The sequence below is a fragment of the Protopterus annectens genome, chromosome 10.part0 (genome assembly GCF_019279795.1).
Source record: "Protopterus annectens isolate FY-2018-M chromosome 10.part0, PAN1.0, whole genome shotgun sequence".
In the NCBI taxonomy this organism is placed as follows: Eukaryota; Metazoa; Chordata; order Ceratodontiformes; family Protopteridae; genus Protopterus; species Protopterus annectens.
The window spans coordinates 1,011,445,157-1,011,461,866 of NC_056744.1; the positions used below are offsets into that span (position 1 = coordinate 1,011,445,157).

The 16,710-nt window shown below is 35.6% G+C and overlaps 1 protein-coding gene across 1 annotated transcript in view; it reads right to left on the bottom strand.

The window, feature by feature from the left end:
• The window catches only part of LOC122813454 (E3 ubiquitin-protein ligase HECTD3-like), a 699,643-nt gene that overhangs the window by 43,928 nt on the left and 639,005 nt on the right, over window positions 1-16,710 (bottom strand). Inside the window, exon 20 of the mRNA XM_044085769.1 lies at window positions 11,903-11,914. Coding sequence (XP_043941704.1) covers window positions 11,903-11,914 — 12 coding nt within the window. The remainder of the gene's footprint in view (window positions 1-11,902; window positions 11,915-16,710) is intronic.

Consider the following 16,710-nt stretch of genomic DNA (forward strand, 5'->3'; position numbering starts at 1 on the left):
CCTTTAGTTTTATACACAGGTGAGACATATTTTTATTAACCAGAGGATAAGTTGTGGATAGCAATTAATAAAGCACTAAAGGATTTTATCTGGGAAGGGAGGACAGCAAGAGTCAAGTGGGATAAGCTGATTCTTTCGGGTTCCTATCGCATGATCAAAAATTATTGAGTGAACCCGATTGGTCGAAACATTGTGTGCGTAACACAGAAATCGCCATAGGCAATATTTTCCCTTTACTTCAATGCAGTGCAATCTCAGAGTAGGAATATTTAAGTAGCGGGGGTATTGGGGGTGCAGGGGGCTTGCAAATGTTGGAGGTGTGATAGAGAAGAAACACCTATCATACCTCCAGAAACCAGAAACATATTTTCAGGGAGTGTAATGAGTTGGGGGACTTTAAAGATTCCCTGCGGACTACTCTTATTTTTTGAGCTACTTTACGGAATCGGAATTGCCTAGACATAGTAAGGGCTTGCTGGTTCTAATTATGGTGGCTGCCAAAAAAGTAATTACTAGAAAATGGAAATCAAAGTCTAAACCAACTGTACTAGAACTAGTGAGTATAGTAACAGAGATAAAACAACTGGAAATAGGATCTTTGGAAAAGGGTAGGAGCAAATTACATAGAAAAAAAATGGGAATTGTGAGAATAATACATGCAGAGGAGGCATGAGGTTTAATAGAAGGTAGGATGTGAATGAGCTATGTAATGTTTGACTGACAATAACTGGCTAGATTATAAGTGATGTATAATGTTTGCAACTAAAATTATGTCAATATGGTCCGTGATGTATAAAATTTGCAACTAAAATTATGTCAGTATGGTTTGTTTTCATTTATATAAATGTATGATTGCTATGTCATACTTGATAATTTAGTGAAGATGTTTCTTGTTTAAAAAATACTTAGATCTTGGGGAAAAAGCTGAGGAGGCTGCATTACCCAAAGAGGATAAAAAACTAATCAAACCCAGACTCATATAGACCAATTTCAAATTTAAACCATGATTGCAAAGTTTTTATGTCTATAATGTGTTGCCAAAATTTATAGGTATGGATCAATATAATTTTGTAGAGGGGAGGAAAAAAATTGTAAATATTAACAAACCAATGATGATCCAGATGGAAGCAGAGTATAGCAAAATGACATTACTGCTGATGGGTCTTTGTACAGAGAAAGTATTCAATAGAGGCAGCTAGGATTTTATGAACAGGGCAATGGTAGCATTTGTTTTCCCTGACAGAATAACTAAGTTAATTAAGAAGATATATGAAGGGTCATATGAAAAAATTAAGGTGAGAGAGTTCTCTAAAACAAGTTGTACTTGAATAAAAGATCTAGGCAGGTGCATCCTCTTTCCATTTGTTATTTGCTTTATATTTAGAAATATTGGCAAGGAAATAAGGGACTTACAAGTTCAAGGAGATAACTGTTATGAAAAATGTTAAGAAAACGTTTCAATTCACAGATAATATTATTATTAAAATGAAAACAGATAATATTATTATTAAAAAAGAAAAGAAAAAATATATATACACACACAAATATATATATATATATATATATATATATATAAATATATATATATATATAAATATATATATATGTATGTATATGGGTCTAGGACTATTCACTGAAAGCACATTTCACTGAAACACATTTCACTGTGCACAATTCACTGAAAACTCAATTCACTGAAAACACAATTTACTGAAACACATTTCACTGAAAGTTATATATGGCCTTTTCCCCACAGTAGTGCAACCATGGAGTTAGAATATATAGTAAGGGGGGTGTGGGGGGGCACCACCCCTCACATTGAAGGGTGTGGGGGATGTAGCCCCCACCCATTTTAAATATTTTGAACTATACACATGGATACTTGCAATTTCAATAAATTACTCTTTTCTAAACTTAATATATATCCAAACTATGTGGGGGGGGGTTATTCCCCCACACCCCCTTTACTATATATTCTAACTCCAGGGTCACACTACAGTGGGGAAAAGGCCATATATAACTTTCAGTGAAATGTGTTTCAGTGAACTGAGTTTTCAGTGAATTGTGCTTTCAGTGATTTGTGCACAGTCATATGAGTTTCAGTGAAATGTGCTCTCAGTGAATAGTCCTAGAACCATATATATATATATATATATATATATATATATATATATATATATATATATATATATATAAAACATACATATATAAATCTATGAAACTAATTAAAATCTGTACAATTGTTTGTTTTCTTTTCTATAACTGTATGCATGCCAACGTCATTGTTTAAATGGTATGAATTTAATAATGGTGTTTATAAAAACTGTCTATCAGTACTTTTAAAAATAAAACAATTAGAATAAATAACTATTTAAAAGTTTAAACTATAAAAATAAAAATAATCACAAATTGAAGTCCAGCCTTCACTAATAATATACCAACCATGCAAAACCTGAAAATCCAGTAGTAAAACAAGAGTACAGGATATTCAAAGTAGTCAACCATCATTTCAAATGAACATCACTTCTGGCCAAGTCCTCCAGCTGCAGAGACAAACAGACACTGATTCTAAGGAAATTATATTTGTAACAAAATAATAAAACACGGGCAACAAAGAAATGGAGCATTTAACCAGTACTATGAATCAGCACCCGCTCCCTCAACTCTTCAAGTGAAGAGCAAAGAAAAAAAACACTATTAAGGAAAAACAAAAACAGACAAACCCCCATTCAGGTCCCGTTTTTGTGTCACTGCCCTCAAGCCTTCTTCAACATACCCGGCCTGTATGGATAACTTCAATGCTTATACTTTACTTTAAAATAATGTCTCCTCTTTAAATTGTAGCCACTGTCATTGCAATTTACAGCCTACCTGCACAGAATTTTACAGTGCTCAGGTTTTAGTTCAAATTTGTTTTTCCTTTTGAACTTTAGCAAGCAGTTGCTATAGTTTAGACCACACACAGAGTGCTACAGTGGATACATTTGACTACTAATGCAATATCAGCTTTTAAAAGCCACCATTACATTAAAACTCATGATGGGCAGACTGCACTTTCCCAACACTTTCCACCCGAGGCAATTTTCCCTCTCTCCCCACCCTAGCTACAACACTGCTTTTAACGATTGGCATTCCATGTGGCTAATTCCAGCATATCAATTTCTTTGCCAGTTTCCTCACAAAAATGGAATGCTTACAACAAACAGACAAAGTTCATGGCTGCTAGCAATCCAAATGGTCTGCTTCAGAATGTCCAGTTCATCACCAGATTCTTTACAAGAAAAGTACACTGGCAAAGGAAAACACGGAACTGCTGACTGCCAACTGGTGGTATTCCAAAGGCTGCTTCCAACATATCAGGTTCTTCACTACATTCCCCAGTAAGACAGAGAACATCATTGGGAAGTCAGAATAAAGTCCAAAAATCATATAGCAGCAAACCTCATTCAGAGTACTGATAGAAAGAGGTAATACCATAAATCAGTCCACGTTTTATCTGTAGTCAGTCAAACCACTTCTATCTTCACCCATGCTGACAAATTATTTTGTTTTCTGGCCATGGGCTGTGGGTGGCTACTTATCATTTTCTTCACTGTGCTAAATATACCAGGCGCTTGGTTTTACATGTGGCAAAAATGCTAAATTCATATATTTTACCAGTAACAGGATGTCTAATCTACTTTCTGAATCTCTTAGGTAACAGAAGTTGCACTTGATACATGGGAATGTAACAAGACTATTTAAATAGTCCGTATTTCTGCAGTTATTGTGGCATAATAGCCTTCTTAATAATTTTTTATTTTTAAAAGTAAATCTAGGCACAGTCCCTATCACATTATTAACTTCTCTATCTGATGTTAAACTGTGCCAATTGTTTTTAATAATATCACATACTTGTTTGATATTACTCAAAAAAAATGTTTACCTATCTTTTTCTTCTGACTTAATGACCATCTGGTATATTTAGCACAGTGTATATGTAATAAATTTTATGTAGGTAAAACAAATCATACATTGATGGAAAGGATGAAAGAGCACATTAGAGACATAAGAATATATATAGTAATAATAATTTTTTAGCTAAACATATAGCAGATATGAGCCAGGACCACACTTTTAAGTTTAAATTGACAGAAACTATAAGGGATAATGGTAGATTAGGTGATATTCACGAGACAAAGTATAGGGAATTGTTCTGGATTCTGCATTTACAGACATTCAAAGAAGGAGGTTTAAATGAGGTCTCTTTAAGACTAAATTGAAGAAAAGTAAATTTCATTGATCTCATGCCTAATTAAATCATATGGTTTTATCCTCATTGTTTTATTGGTTATTATATGTGTAAATCACTATATATCAGGTGAATGCTATTTTAATTTTTATGGTTTGAAGAAGTAGAGTGTTCTACGAAAGCGCTTACCTGTTTTTATTGTTTTATATATTATTAAAGTTCTTTTGCCAACTGCCTACCTATTCAGTACACAGTTTTATTATTAGATTTGTTAAAGGGCTTTCAGTTTTTTTTCCTTTTATTATAGAGGTTATTTTTCACATTTTCGATTATTTTTAGTTCTCTTGAGAACTTCTAGATCTATACACTGTTTATGTGGGACTGGGGTTCATATGAAAAAGTAGCACCTGTAGCTTCACGGGGAGTGATGACACTGCAAGTAAAACTTAGATTTCTCATGACAGAATTTAAGCAAATTTGTATGTTTAAGTCTTTGTTTTTCAAATGAGAAGAATACTTAGTTATGGTCTGACTTAACCTGGGATGGAGATACTAAAGACTTGGCATACTTCAGGGAAATGTTAGTGAGGACCAGGTCTGGAATATGTTGGGCCAAGTGGGCTGCTTAAGTATTTGTTCTAGAGATTGTTCTTTAATATGTCAATATTTTAGTATGTTTAGATTTGCTATATTAGAGCATGTTAAAAATGATCCCATAGGTGGTGATCTGAAAAACAGGTTAAAGGAAAGAGAGGCTGTCTGGCAGGTGAAGTTGCAAGCACAGTCCCCCTGGTATCAATGACAAAATTTCTTTACAGACATTTTTAAACAAAAGGTCTTTGCAGTTTCTATATATAGGGCTCCACTATTGCTATGTGATACTAAAATACATTTTTGTATATATACATTTAATATATACACATACTTATTCCCCTCACAGCACTGTTTAATTACGGCTGAGGTTTATTCATATATAAGTTGATTTTAGGACTGTTTTAATATTCATAAATCTTTGTAATTGTTTGGTGACTTATTTTTACAAGGGAGTGTCCTGTTTCTTTAATATATTAATGGCTACTGAAGTGTATAAGTGGCACTATTTAAGCAAGTCCCAATTGTTATTGAATGAATTCTGATGAAGTCCCAGGTTTACAGGGATGAAAGCACTCAATTTTTCTCTTAGTATTTCAGAAAAGTGTGATTGTTTTAAGTGTTTTTGAGCACACCTGTTTCTTAGCTGCATCTGAATCTATCTTCCGCCCGTACAATATTTTTATTTTGTTATTTGTTCTAGAGAGTTACAAATTACTATGACAAGGTATGAATGAGTGTACTCAGCTTCAGAGGTGTAGGCACACTGGTTAACCAAAGGGTAATACAAATGGGTTAAAGTAGTCGGGATCTTGCTCCCTCCCTAATCCTGAGAGGGGAGGACTTTTTTGACTGGACTGACTCCATTTGGAGATCAGGGGAGATGTAGATGTATATTTATCATAACCACATATGAAGAGTCACTAATTCCTTATCAAACATAATTATTTTCATGTAGATGTCCACTTTCCAATCTGACTTCTAGAACTTTAAGATGTCCCCATCCTTCAATGGTCTACTTCTCAAGACCAAGATGCACAGCTAAAAAAAAAAAAAAAACAGCAACCTGTGCTACCTTCAATTTTTTTTTTTCTGGAGACGTGGTCATCAGCAAGTGTCCCTCTTACATGGGACAAAAATTAACTGGCTCCTGTTCCCAATCTTTAATCTCTTGATGACTTAATTGGGTGTTTTCATCTACTGTCACCTGTTTGGGGGAAGGCACCTGAAACAAAAGGTATACTGGAGTATTGGCTGACTTATTTTCTGATCAGTGAACTAATCCATAATGGATATATCTGATGTGGTCATATCTTAAAAAATAAACAAAACACATGAACAAAAAAATTAATTAATTAATTAAACAAAAAGAAGGGCCCACAACCACTTTTACTGTTATTTACTCTTCTATGGTAGCTATTAATGAAGACACGGCACAAAATTATGGCAATTTAAAGCCACTACCTTCAGTGCTCTCCAGATTCAATCACAATGCATATAGTATAATTGTAAAGTAAGAAGAATGTCCAGCTCTAGAATTAGATCCAAGAGTGCAATAGTACATTAAGCATTAAGTGGGATGTCTAATTCTGAAGCTACCAAAGAGATAAAGTTACGCTGGGACCACAAGCAGCCTCAGTAGAAACAAATGTAAATCTTATACAACAGTTTTTTTTTTTTCTTTTTGGTTCTTGGTTCCTAAAGCAACATGTTTTGCTACTGCTCCATACAACTAGCAACAATAAGAAAATCAAGACCACTGGTTCAGACCCAAAAGTATTTTATTCTCTAGCACCTCGGTACAAAACCTTCCAGGAGTTACAAAATTCAGCTAAAAATGTGCTACCTTTTATACAAAAAACACAAACCCAATCAATCAGTAATACAATCAAACAATTAAATAAAATACTTCCAATTAACCTCTCCAGTCAGTCCTATAGGGATCAAAGTATCACATTTAAGAATAAAGACAGACTCTTTGCATAACAATTTTTCTTTCAAAAGAATTTCGTCATCATTTTCAACAAATACTTGCTCTAAAATACAACCTTGAAGCATAGAAAAATCACTGCCATGTACATCTCTGAAATGACATGCCGAAATCTTGTCTTCCTTTTGATTTTTTATTTCCCTGATATGTTCCATTAACCTCACTTTAAAACTTCTTTTTGTTTCACCAATATAAAATAAACCACACGGGCATCTTAAGGCATAAATAGCCCCCTTGCTGTTACATAAAAACATCCCCTTGGTACATATTTGATTTTATTCATATATTAAAAGGAGCATATTATATATTTGCAAATAGAACAACTGTTGCATTTATAAGTGTCCATAGATGTTGGACACACACTTACGCTACTTTTTGGTAAGACAAAATTTCCATGAACAAGCATGTCCTTTAAACGTCTTCCATGTTTGTATGACATCATAAAGTGCTTACTAAAAATGTTACTCAAATCCCCATCTTCGTGGAGAAAATTCCAATAAGATCTTACAGTATTACTATCGTCCTCACTTTGAATGTTATATTTGCAAACAAAATACATTTGTTCATTCTTGTTTCCACCATTCTCTCTACCCCCATTGACCCACAACCTATCACTAACATTTGTTGATTTTAACACAAAAAGGTTTTGCTTAGCTTCTTCTATTGCTTTCCTACTATAACCTCTATTATAAAACATAATGGAAGAATCATATATTTCTTCCAACAAATTTGTCTCAACATTATATATTCTAGATAATCTTAAAAATTTGCCATATGGCAAAGATGATAGAACATGGGGGGGGGGGGTGACAACTAGTAGCATACAGGTACTGGCTTCCATCTAAGAATTTCCTATGTACCCCAGTACAAATATCGAAACCCTTAAGTGTCAGATCTAGATAAGAGACCTGTGTTCCATACTGTAGCCCATCAAAAGACAAATTGAATGTATTTTGTTGTAAATCAGCAACAAACTGCAAAATGTCACTCTAACCCCTTCACATATAAAATCAAATCATCTATAAAATGAAAATAATATTTTACATAATTCTTAACAAAATTACATTTATACAAACATACTAATTCAAAATAAGCCATGAATAAGTTTGCATACATAGGGGCAAATTGTGTCCCCATGGCTGTTTCCAGTTTTTGCCTAAACATTTCATTATTATATGTAAAAACATTATTATTTAAACAAAAATAAAATAAGTCAAATCAACCAAATAATTTATCAAGGGGCTATGTCCCCAAAAATACATTATATTATGAAGTCCATCCTTACGTTGGATTGATGTATATAAACTTGTAACATCCAATGTTATCCAATACATGTTTTTATTCCACTTAACATGAGAAATCTTATCCAAAAAATCAAAATTATCCTCAATGTAGAATGGACTTTTCAAGACATACAGTAAAAAAATATTATGTAACAAAAGTCCAACTCCATGTAAGAAATATTTGCAAGCTGAAATAATAGGATGTCCTGGTGGGCTATTCATGTTTTTGTGCAGTTTAGGCAAACAAAAAAAATTAGCTAAAACACAACCTTCACTATTAAATTTTTATTTACCTCATCATCTGTAAAATACCCTAGCTTCATACCTTTTTGTAGCAGTTCTTGAAACTTATTTATAGCTTGTTTATAACTTTTCACTTCACTATTTTCATATACATATTTATTCTGTAAATGCTCCAAGCACATTTTGTGATACTGATAAAAATGTATTACTGTTATTTTATTTCCCTTATCCAATGGCTTTATAATTAAATCCCTTCTTTCTTGCAGTTCTTTTAGGGCTTTCCACTCTCAATGTCAAATTATAACAAATATTGTTCTTACTATATAACAACTTATTACACATTTCATTCATGGCAAATTCTAACATTGAATTAAAATGTATAATTTTTTCATTAGTGTAGGGAGAATATATCTGCTTTTCATAGGCACAACAGAAGTGTTAATAGAACAATAAGCATTATTTTCCACATGTTCCATACACATAATCAAATCTGAAAAACAAGAATGAAAACTTTCTTCCATAGAAACATCAGCACATGGTAACCTAACATCATCATTAGCATAAAAAATCTTAAGGTGCAACTTAAGAACAAAACGGAAAATTTCCTGGTTTGAAATATGTTTCCTAGGTAGCACAGTACATATTTCAACCCCATATTCAAAACAGTAAATTGTTCATCTGACAAAATACATTGAGAGAGATTTACAGCCATATTACAGTTAATATTAACAAAGTCATTGCCAGCTGCCTCTTTTGTTGTTAAAATGCCGTGGTGCCATTGTTGAAAACTGCCCAGACCCATTACCATTGGGGTAGAAGCCATTTTGTTTTTTTTTCCGATTAAATTGCTCCATATCATTCTCCCCTTCCTTCTGAAACTGAAATTCGTGTTCCTCCGGTTGTTTGGCTGCTGGCAAAGCCAGATAATCATGCTCGTTGGTTTCTAGGCTGCCATGTGGTCTGTTTCTTCTGAGGAAGCAAAAGAAACTGAAAGATTTTTTTTTAAAACCTCCCCTATTACATCATCCCCTCCCACGCTGCTGTTTAGTTGAAGACACAAAGGCCTGCCCATTTTCATAGTCTCTAATGTCCCTTAAAAGTTTATTTTTTTTATATTCCACTAAATCTTTTTCTAATGAATTTAACTTCATATTTACATTCTCCATTAAAGAATTCATACTAGCGGAATTCAGAGAAGTGGAAATCTCTAAAGATAAGGGCTGCAGTTTTTGCTTAAGTTTTTGTTGTTTAAGTTGGTCACGTTCAAGCAAAATAGCAAGCCAGTCCATAACACATCTGTGGGCTGCTGCAACTCAACGTTCTTTAAATACTTCATCAGAATCACACTGCATATCAAAAGGTTCACTCAGGCTCTTTATTTACATCCTAGAGTGTAATGGCACACCAGGCAGAATGTCCAACTCTGTAGTTACATCCTAGAGTATAATGGCACATTAGGCAGAATGTCCAGCTCTGTAGTTACATCCTAGAGTATAATGGCACCTTAAGGGGAATGTCCAGTTTACAGTTAGTGTACACAGCACAGGAACTCTGTTGACATTTACGTGCTCAGGCAAACAAGGGTTGGGAGACCAGCCTTAAGCATTTCCTCCAATGGAGCTCTAAAAGTTTGCACTGTAACTTCCAGTGGGCGGAGCCAAAGGTTTTTTGCCAAAAATCAAACTATGTCCTCATATTTCAAACAAAAGTTTATATGTTTGGAACCATAGGGTTTACTGACAAAGTGTAAATGGCAAGCTCTTCAGCACAAACTATTTTATGGTGGCAGTTTTCTTTAGGTTCTAAGTCTTAAACTGGATTTTATAAGTCACAGTAAACACAGTAACTGTTAAGTTTGTAATATTTTATAAACAACTTTTAATTTCTCAGCAACCAGTCAAGATACACACATATTGTCATTAGCATTTTAATCATCCAAATAAAAGCTTTCATATGAGACCAAGCAATTCTGTCTGTGCTGCTTGGTTGTTGAGATATTTAAAAAAACATTAATCGTCTGACAATACAAATATTATATGAACAACAATATTTGTTTACTTGCAGTAGACAGAGGTCAAATATCAATGCAGTTGTGTTTGCTGCTATATAATCTTTAAAATGAAATATTTTAATCAGTTATACGTAGCATGGTTTTGGAATTATTAATGCAGATATGAACACAGAATATTTGATGCCTAGAGGCATCAGTAGGATGTAACTGCAGAAACACCTGGAGGCGTCATTTGCTGTAATGAGTTAACACACTATAGAGGACAGTGCATAGCAGCAGTATGTACCCTAGTTTACAGCAGCACACGATACTCTGCAGTAGCACACTAGGTGTTGGGAGTCCAGGGTAATGAGCACGAAGCATGCAAAGCAGCATGAAGCAATATGCCTTAGTTCCCATATGGCACAGTATGGGCCCACATAACTTAACTTAGAGATGCACAGTTACATAGTGTAACATACAGATGATGGTGGTGCTGTAGGCAATGTGGACCAATGCAGATTTAGTAGGAAACAGTAATGTGCAGCACAATTCAGAAACTTTACTGAATTGTTTTGTGATCATTACTTATTCCTATATGCCAGCTGTTCATTTAACTTTCACCTGGGTTTCATACTCCACGACTACTGTAACAAAAGTATGGAGTTCTGCAATGTGAAGAGTATTTATGGGGCTGCACTGATGTCAGTTCATTAGTGCACTCCAACTATGCATGTTGGCACTTTTGGATAATAGATGTAGTACAACTGCAGCAGCAACACCGTATAGTGATATAATGCTAGCCTTGTATGCTGTGTGTGTGTGTGCATTTGCAAACATGCATTCACATGCGTATGTGACTGTATGTGTGTGTCTGTGTGCAAGTGTGTGTATAATGTTGGAGAGAGGGTCATTGTACTACAAATGGGAGCAAGAACTTTGCTTTCATGTGAACAAAGAGGGGTATCTGCTGCTATTGTGCCTCTCTATGCTTTACAACAATTTTGATGCAGGTTTTGTATCATTCATTTTGTGTAACTCATTTGCATCTGTATTATATATCGACTGGCTTTCTAAATAAGATGCTGGCATTTTCCTTCCCTTTTACTGAGTATTAGCTCTAATACGTGTCAACTGTCTCTAAATCTCAACATAAAGCAAACAGGTTTGGTTAGCTATCAAATGTTCGTCTATACTGTATTATGTTAGGTTTTATAAATTGATCTCATAAGTCATTCAGTCCAACATTTTTTCAACTCACATAACTTGACTACTCTCACAAAGAGTACATTGGATATAACCCCTGCCTGTTGTCCCTAAAAGTGTCCTCACATAATAAGAAAGAAACAAAATTATAACGTAGCAGACTACGCATTATATCCTTAATGTCACAGCACCTTGCTTACATAAGCATTAATACTCTGGAAGAATACAACAATTACCACTGCAGATCTTAAGGGTATTCTAAAAAACACAAACATACACAGCAGAAGAACATACATTATTTAATACAACGTTTAATTATATAAATATGTTTTCTTGGCCAGCTCTTACCAGGACAGCATAACACTCACCAATCATCATACCTGAAAGAAAAATAAAAAAGAACAATGTTTGAAACAAGCAACATAAAACTGAACATCTGTGTAGTCTTATCAAGTCAGTTTTGTGGTCATATTTATTTGTTTGCTAGTCAGTTTATTTCCTTACCTACTGTTAATTCATGTGATATTGATTGATGGGGCCTCATCAGCCACTCTTTTCCAGTCCCAGTCATCTACAGTCTGCAGTTAATCAAGCAACACAAAAAAAATACAAGACATGCAGAAGCATTACAGAACAGACAAGTGACATGAGTACCCATATGTGTAAGAATAGGTTGCAATCGTTTGATAACATATAAGAAAATATTATCGAGCAAAATGTAGCATAAAATCCCATCTGTCCCAGACTGCTGAGGGTGAATATCCGAATCATTCTCCATAACTCAGCTTCTCATTCAGATTCATCCTATCATCAAAGGATCAAACGATCTGTTCTATTGTGAAGAATCTAACTTTTTCTAAATCAGCTGTTATGATGAAATAACATATATACGAATAACATTGTATGTGTGTATTTATATATATATATATATAGTTTTATATATATATATATATATATATATATATATATATATATATACATATATATATATATATATATATATATATGTGTGTGTGTGTGCGTGTGTGTATGTATAAGTCTCTGATATCATGTGTTCCCCATTTCTCTTACTGTGCTCAGAGCCCTTTTCAGGGAAAACATGGGGAAGTCAATGAAGACTTCAATAAGAGAATATCACACATATAGTGAGTATAAGCAAATGCTAACAAAACAAGGCGATCTGTACTATCTAAATTCTATCTAAAGTAACTAAGCACAATCAGACAATGTAGCATCCACAGCTTAAGTACTGTTTATTTTATTGTATTTATTTACTCTGTTAACGTGAGTAGAACACTAATCCAGATGGATCATGGGATAAGTGCATTAATTATAAGTTGGACCATACATTAAGTGAATTAATTATAAAGGGCAGGTAATCACGGCAGGGAGGTACCATCTGCAACCTTCCCCATGTTAGGAACCCTGCTTAGAATGAGTTAATAGGTTCATAGTTCTATACTAGGCTAACAACTACTGGGGCCTTTATAACCTTAGCCAATCATAGCAATTGTAGCCCGTAAGTTTATGTGCCTAAGAGGTTATTTTAACGGATATATGAAAACTAGTGCATGATTTACAGACTGCCTCTGTCCATTACAGACATAGGTGCTACACCCAGGTTGTATTTCCATATTCTCATCCATTGGTCCAGGTTTCTGTTGAATATAGGTAGAGAAGAGCTTTACTTCACATGGATGGGAAGCCTGCTCCAGAGAAGGGGAATTCTCTGAGATACATACCTGTCCCACAAACATGTCGTATTTATGTCACAAGCAAAGTTTAAATCTCTATATCAAGTAATTCTGATGCTATTCACTTTGCATGCATCCTTCAACAGTCTGTTAGAAACAGAGTAGAGAGACAGGGTTTTGAGGTGATCTGCATAGGACATGCTGTTTATGGACATTCCAGTTGTTGCATGTGCCTGGTCAGGTACATACCGATGGTGGCACTATACTTGATGATGGGCCTGATGAGGGCCAATTACACTAGAATGTTGACTTCTTTGCCCTTCCTTATAAGTTGAGCAACACAGAATGATTTCCTTACTACCTTAGACACATGTTAGTCAACAGCTAGGTTATTATCTACATACATACTGAAATCCCTGACTACTGGTTCTACTCGTAGCGGCGTGTGCAATCGATGAGGTAATTTCCTAGGATGGGTGACTTCCCAAAGGGTAATATCATGCATTTCTCGGCATTGAGTTTTAAGCCATGGGTTTGGCAAGAGTCATTTGTCTATGTTAGCCCTTTGTGCAGGATGTTAGTACCTTGAGGATTTCTATGATGCCTCCTAGTTTGTAATCATCTGCAAACTTGGTCAGATGGAGGCTCTTGACATTGGCCTTGGCTTCCAAGAAGTAAATGACAAAAAGGAGTGAATCTAGCACAGAGGCCCTTGTGGAGGTGGTCTCTTCTATCCTAAATTCCTGGGTTCTATCTGAGTGCCAGATGACTATTCAGTTTGTATATAAAGGTTCATGCCTATATCTGTGAGTTTGTTTAAAATGTCCGACTGGGGTATTGTATCAAGTGTTTTATCCAGGTCATGGTAGGCAGTATGCAATGTTTTGCTCTCATTAATTGCCTTTGTGACCTTCTCAAAAAGTCCACCAGGTTGACTAAGCATGATCTGCCCTTGATGGAACCAAAGTGAGTTAGATCCTGTGTTTGAAGGTTTTCTATGTCCTTATTAATCATTTCCATGATAATTCTTTACATAGGTTTGCAACTGAGACTAGTTAGACTTATGCAACTATAGGTCCCAGGGTCAAATGACAGTCCACCATTGTTGAAAGGAATAATTGTTACAGTTCTCTATTCATGTGACACAAGGCCTGTCTAGATGCTATGATTAAACAATCACTCCAGTGGTCCCGATAGGTCATGTTTCAGGCTAGTAAGCAGGTATCCTGAAATACCATCGGGGCCATTTGGCCTTAAGAGAGCACATCTAGTAACTGCTCCCTAGTGACAGCTGGGGATTTTTATTTGATATTTTCTGTGGGGGTAGCCAGAGGAGGAGAGAGGGGGTAAAACTGGAGATTCATTTGTCAGCCAGTAAATTTGTTATATCTTCCAGCTTCATGCATGTGGCTCCATTTACAGTCAGCTCTGCATACTGCTGTGTGCTGCATTTGAGGGTTCAGACATAGCTAAAAAAACCCTTGCAGTTGTCCTTTGCCCAGGAGGCTATCTTTACCTCACATTTGGCTTTAGTAAATTAGTTTGCCCTCTTAGCTGTTTTTTCAGACTGATGTAACTTTTTTCATGCTTGACATAGCATTTGGCTATAAATGTTCTCCTTTTGTTGTACATCTTGCTTATGTTTGCATTTCACAAGGGTGGCTTGTTTTTTGGGTTAGTTTTGGGCTTATTTCTGGTAAGAATTGATGTCTCTATTCATTTATTGACATGATTGTATAGCGTTTCTGTGAACTATTCTGAATATGCAGTTGTGATGACAGGGTGTGTGGGGGGGGAGCTTGAAATGTTGACAGGTTATCACTTAGTAGTATGTAGTTTGCCTTAGAATAGTGCCTAAATGTTATGGAGTTAGCCAGGGTCATAGAACTAATTATTATTATTATGAAGGGGACAGCTGACCTTACCATAGAAGATACTATATGACTGGGCGGGGTACAGTTCTCTCCCATGTTTGTGAGTAGAAGGTCAAGTAGGTTTGCACCCCCAGTAGGCATATGGACAATCTGGTTCAACTTGTTTGTGTTTACAAAGTCCAGGAATCTCTGGGCCTGTAAATTTGGAGTCATGTAAGTACCCTAGTTTATAGTATTGTAGTTGAAATCACCCATGAATATGGTATTGGGTTGACTGGTGAAGGCCTCCAGTAAGTCAGGTATGATTTATGGTTTCTTGGGTCATAGAGGGTGACATATAGTTTGCAAGGATATGATACTGGACTTTGCCTATGGAAATATGGTCGTGGAGAAGCTCAGGTGCCTCATCCTGTTTGACTAGTATTCAGATGAGTTTGTTGTTGATATGGATTGAGACACCTCAACCTTTGGGCCCTGCCTGAGCAGTAGGTGGCCTGATTGCGTGGAAGGCATTGAAGCCCTGCACAGCCAGGGTGCTCTGCACAACTTTAAACCATGTCTCAAAAACTGTATAGATGTCCACATTCTCCAGGGTGAGGAAAGCCTAGAGGGTGTGGAGTTTCTTGTTTAGGCTCTTAGCATTGAGCAGTAACACCTTTAGATTCCCTTGGGTTTGTTGTGCTATATCAGAAGGTTCTTCAGTTTGGCATTGCTTAAAAAAGCCCTGTAGTGGAAGACAATGGTTTAGCCAATATTCAAAAGCCTAGAAGGGACACATGCAGACCATCCCTGGCAAAACACAACTGTGTGTTGACCATCTCTTCTCATGCAGACAGATATTGCACCCCCTTTAAATTATACCAGAAGCTAAGCTAATTATTGAAGTCAATCATCTTTGGTTCATATTGTGGCATCCTCCTTGGTGAAGGTAGAATGATGCTCGATGCTAGGCACATATCAGCCTGGGACACATAGTTCCAGAGTCTGTAAGTTAGTGTCCAGTGGAGAATTGAAGAATGAAATGAAAAAGATACAGGAAGTTAGCTAAGCCAGGTTTAGATTAGGGTGGTTCGCAGTCTTTATAATGGTTTAGGCAGAGTACATGCACTTTTTATTCCATTTTAAAGCTTTTAAACCTAAGTAGTGAGTCAGTTTCTCCGATGAAGGAAAAAAAGAATTCCATAAAATTGATAGAAAAATGGAAACTGTGCTGTGACTAGATTTAATGATAGAAGGGAATGCTTGCATTAGGAACTATTGTGAGGATCTGACATGGTGTGTGGGTTTGTACAAAAGAAACAGATCTGCAAGAGACAGTTTAGTGGATGAGAGGAAAAGCAAATGTGTGTTGCAAGCAGGTGAAAAGATTTGGTAAGAAAAGGCATGTGAGATACTTTCAGAAACCCAGAAGAAAATCTGGCCACTATGTTTTCCTACGAAAAGATGTTAAAACCACCCTACAATAGCTAAGTGATGGGAAGAGGGAACGTCTTTTAGCACTAATTCTGGTAACCATGGAAACTGAGTCCTTCACCTGGGCTAGTACACCCAGGATTTTATTTGCGTTTTATGAAATCTTAATTTAGGTGTTGTAAGAAGCTAAAACAT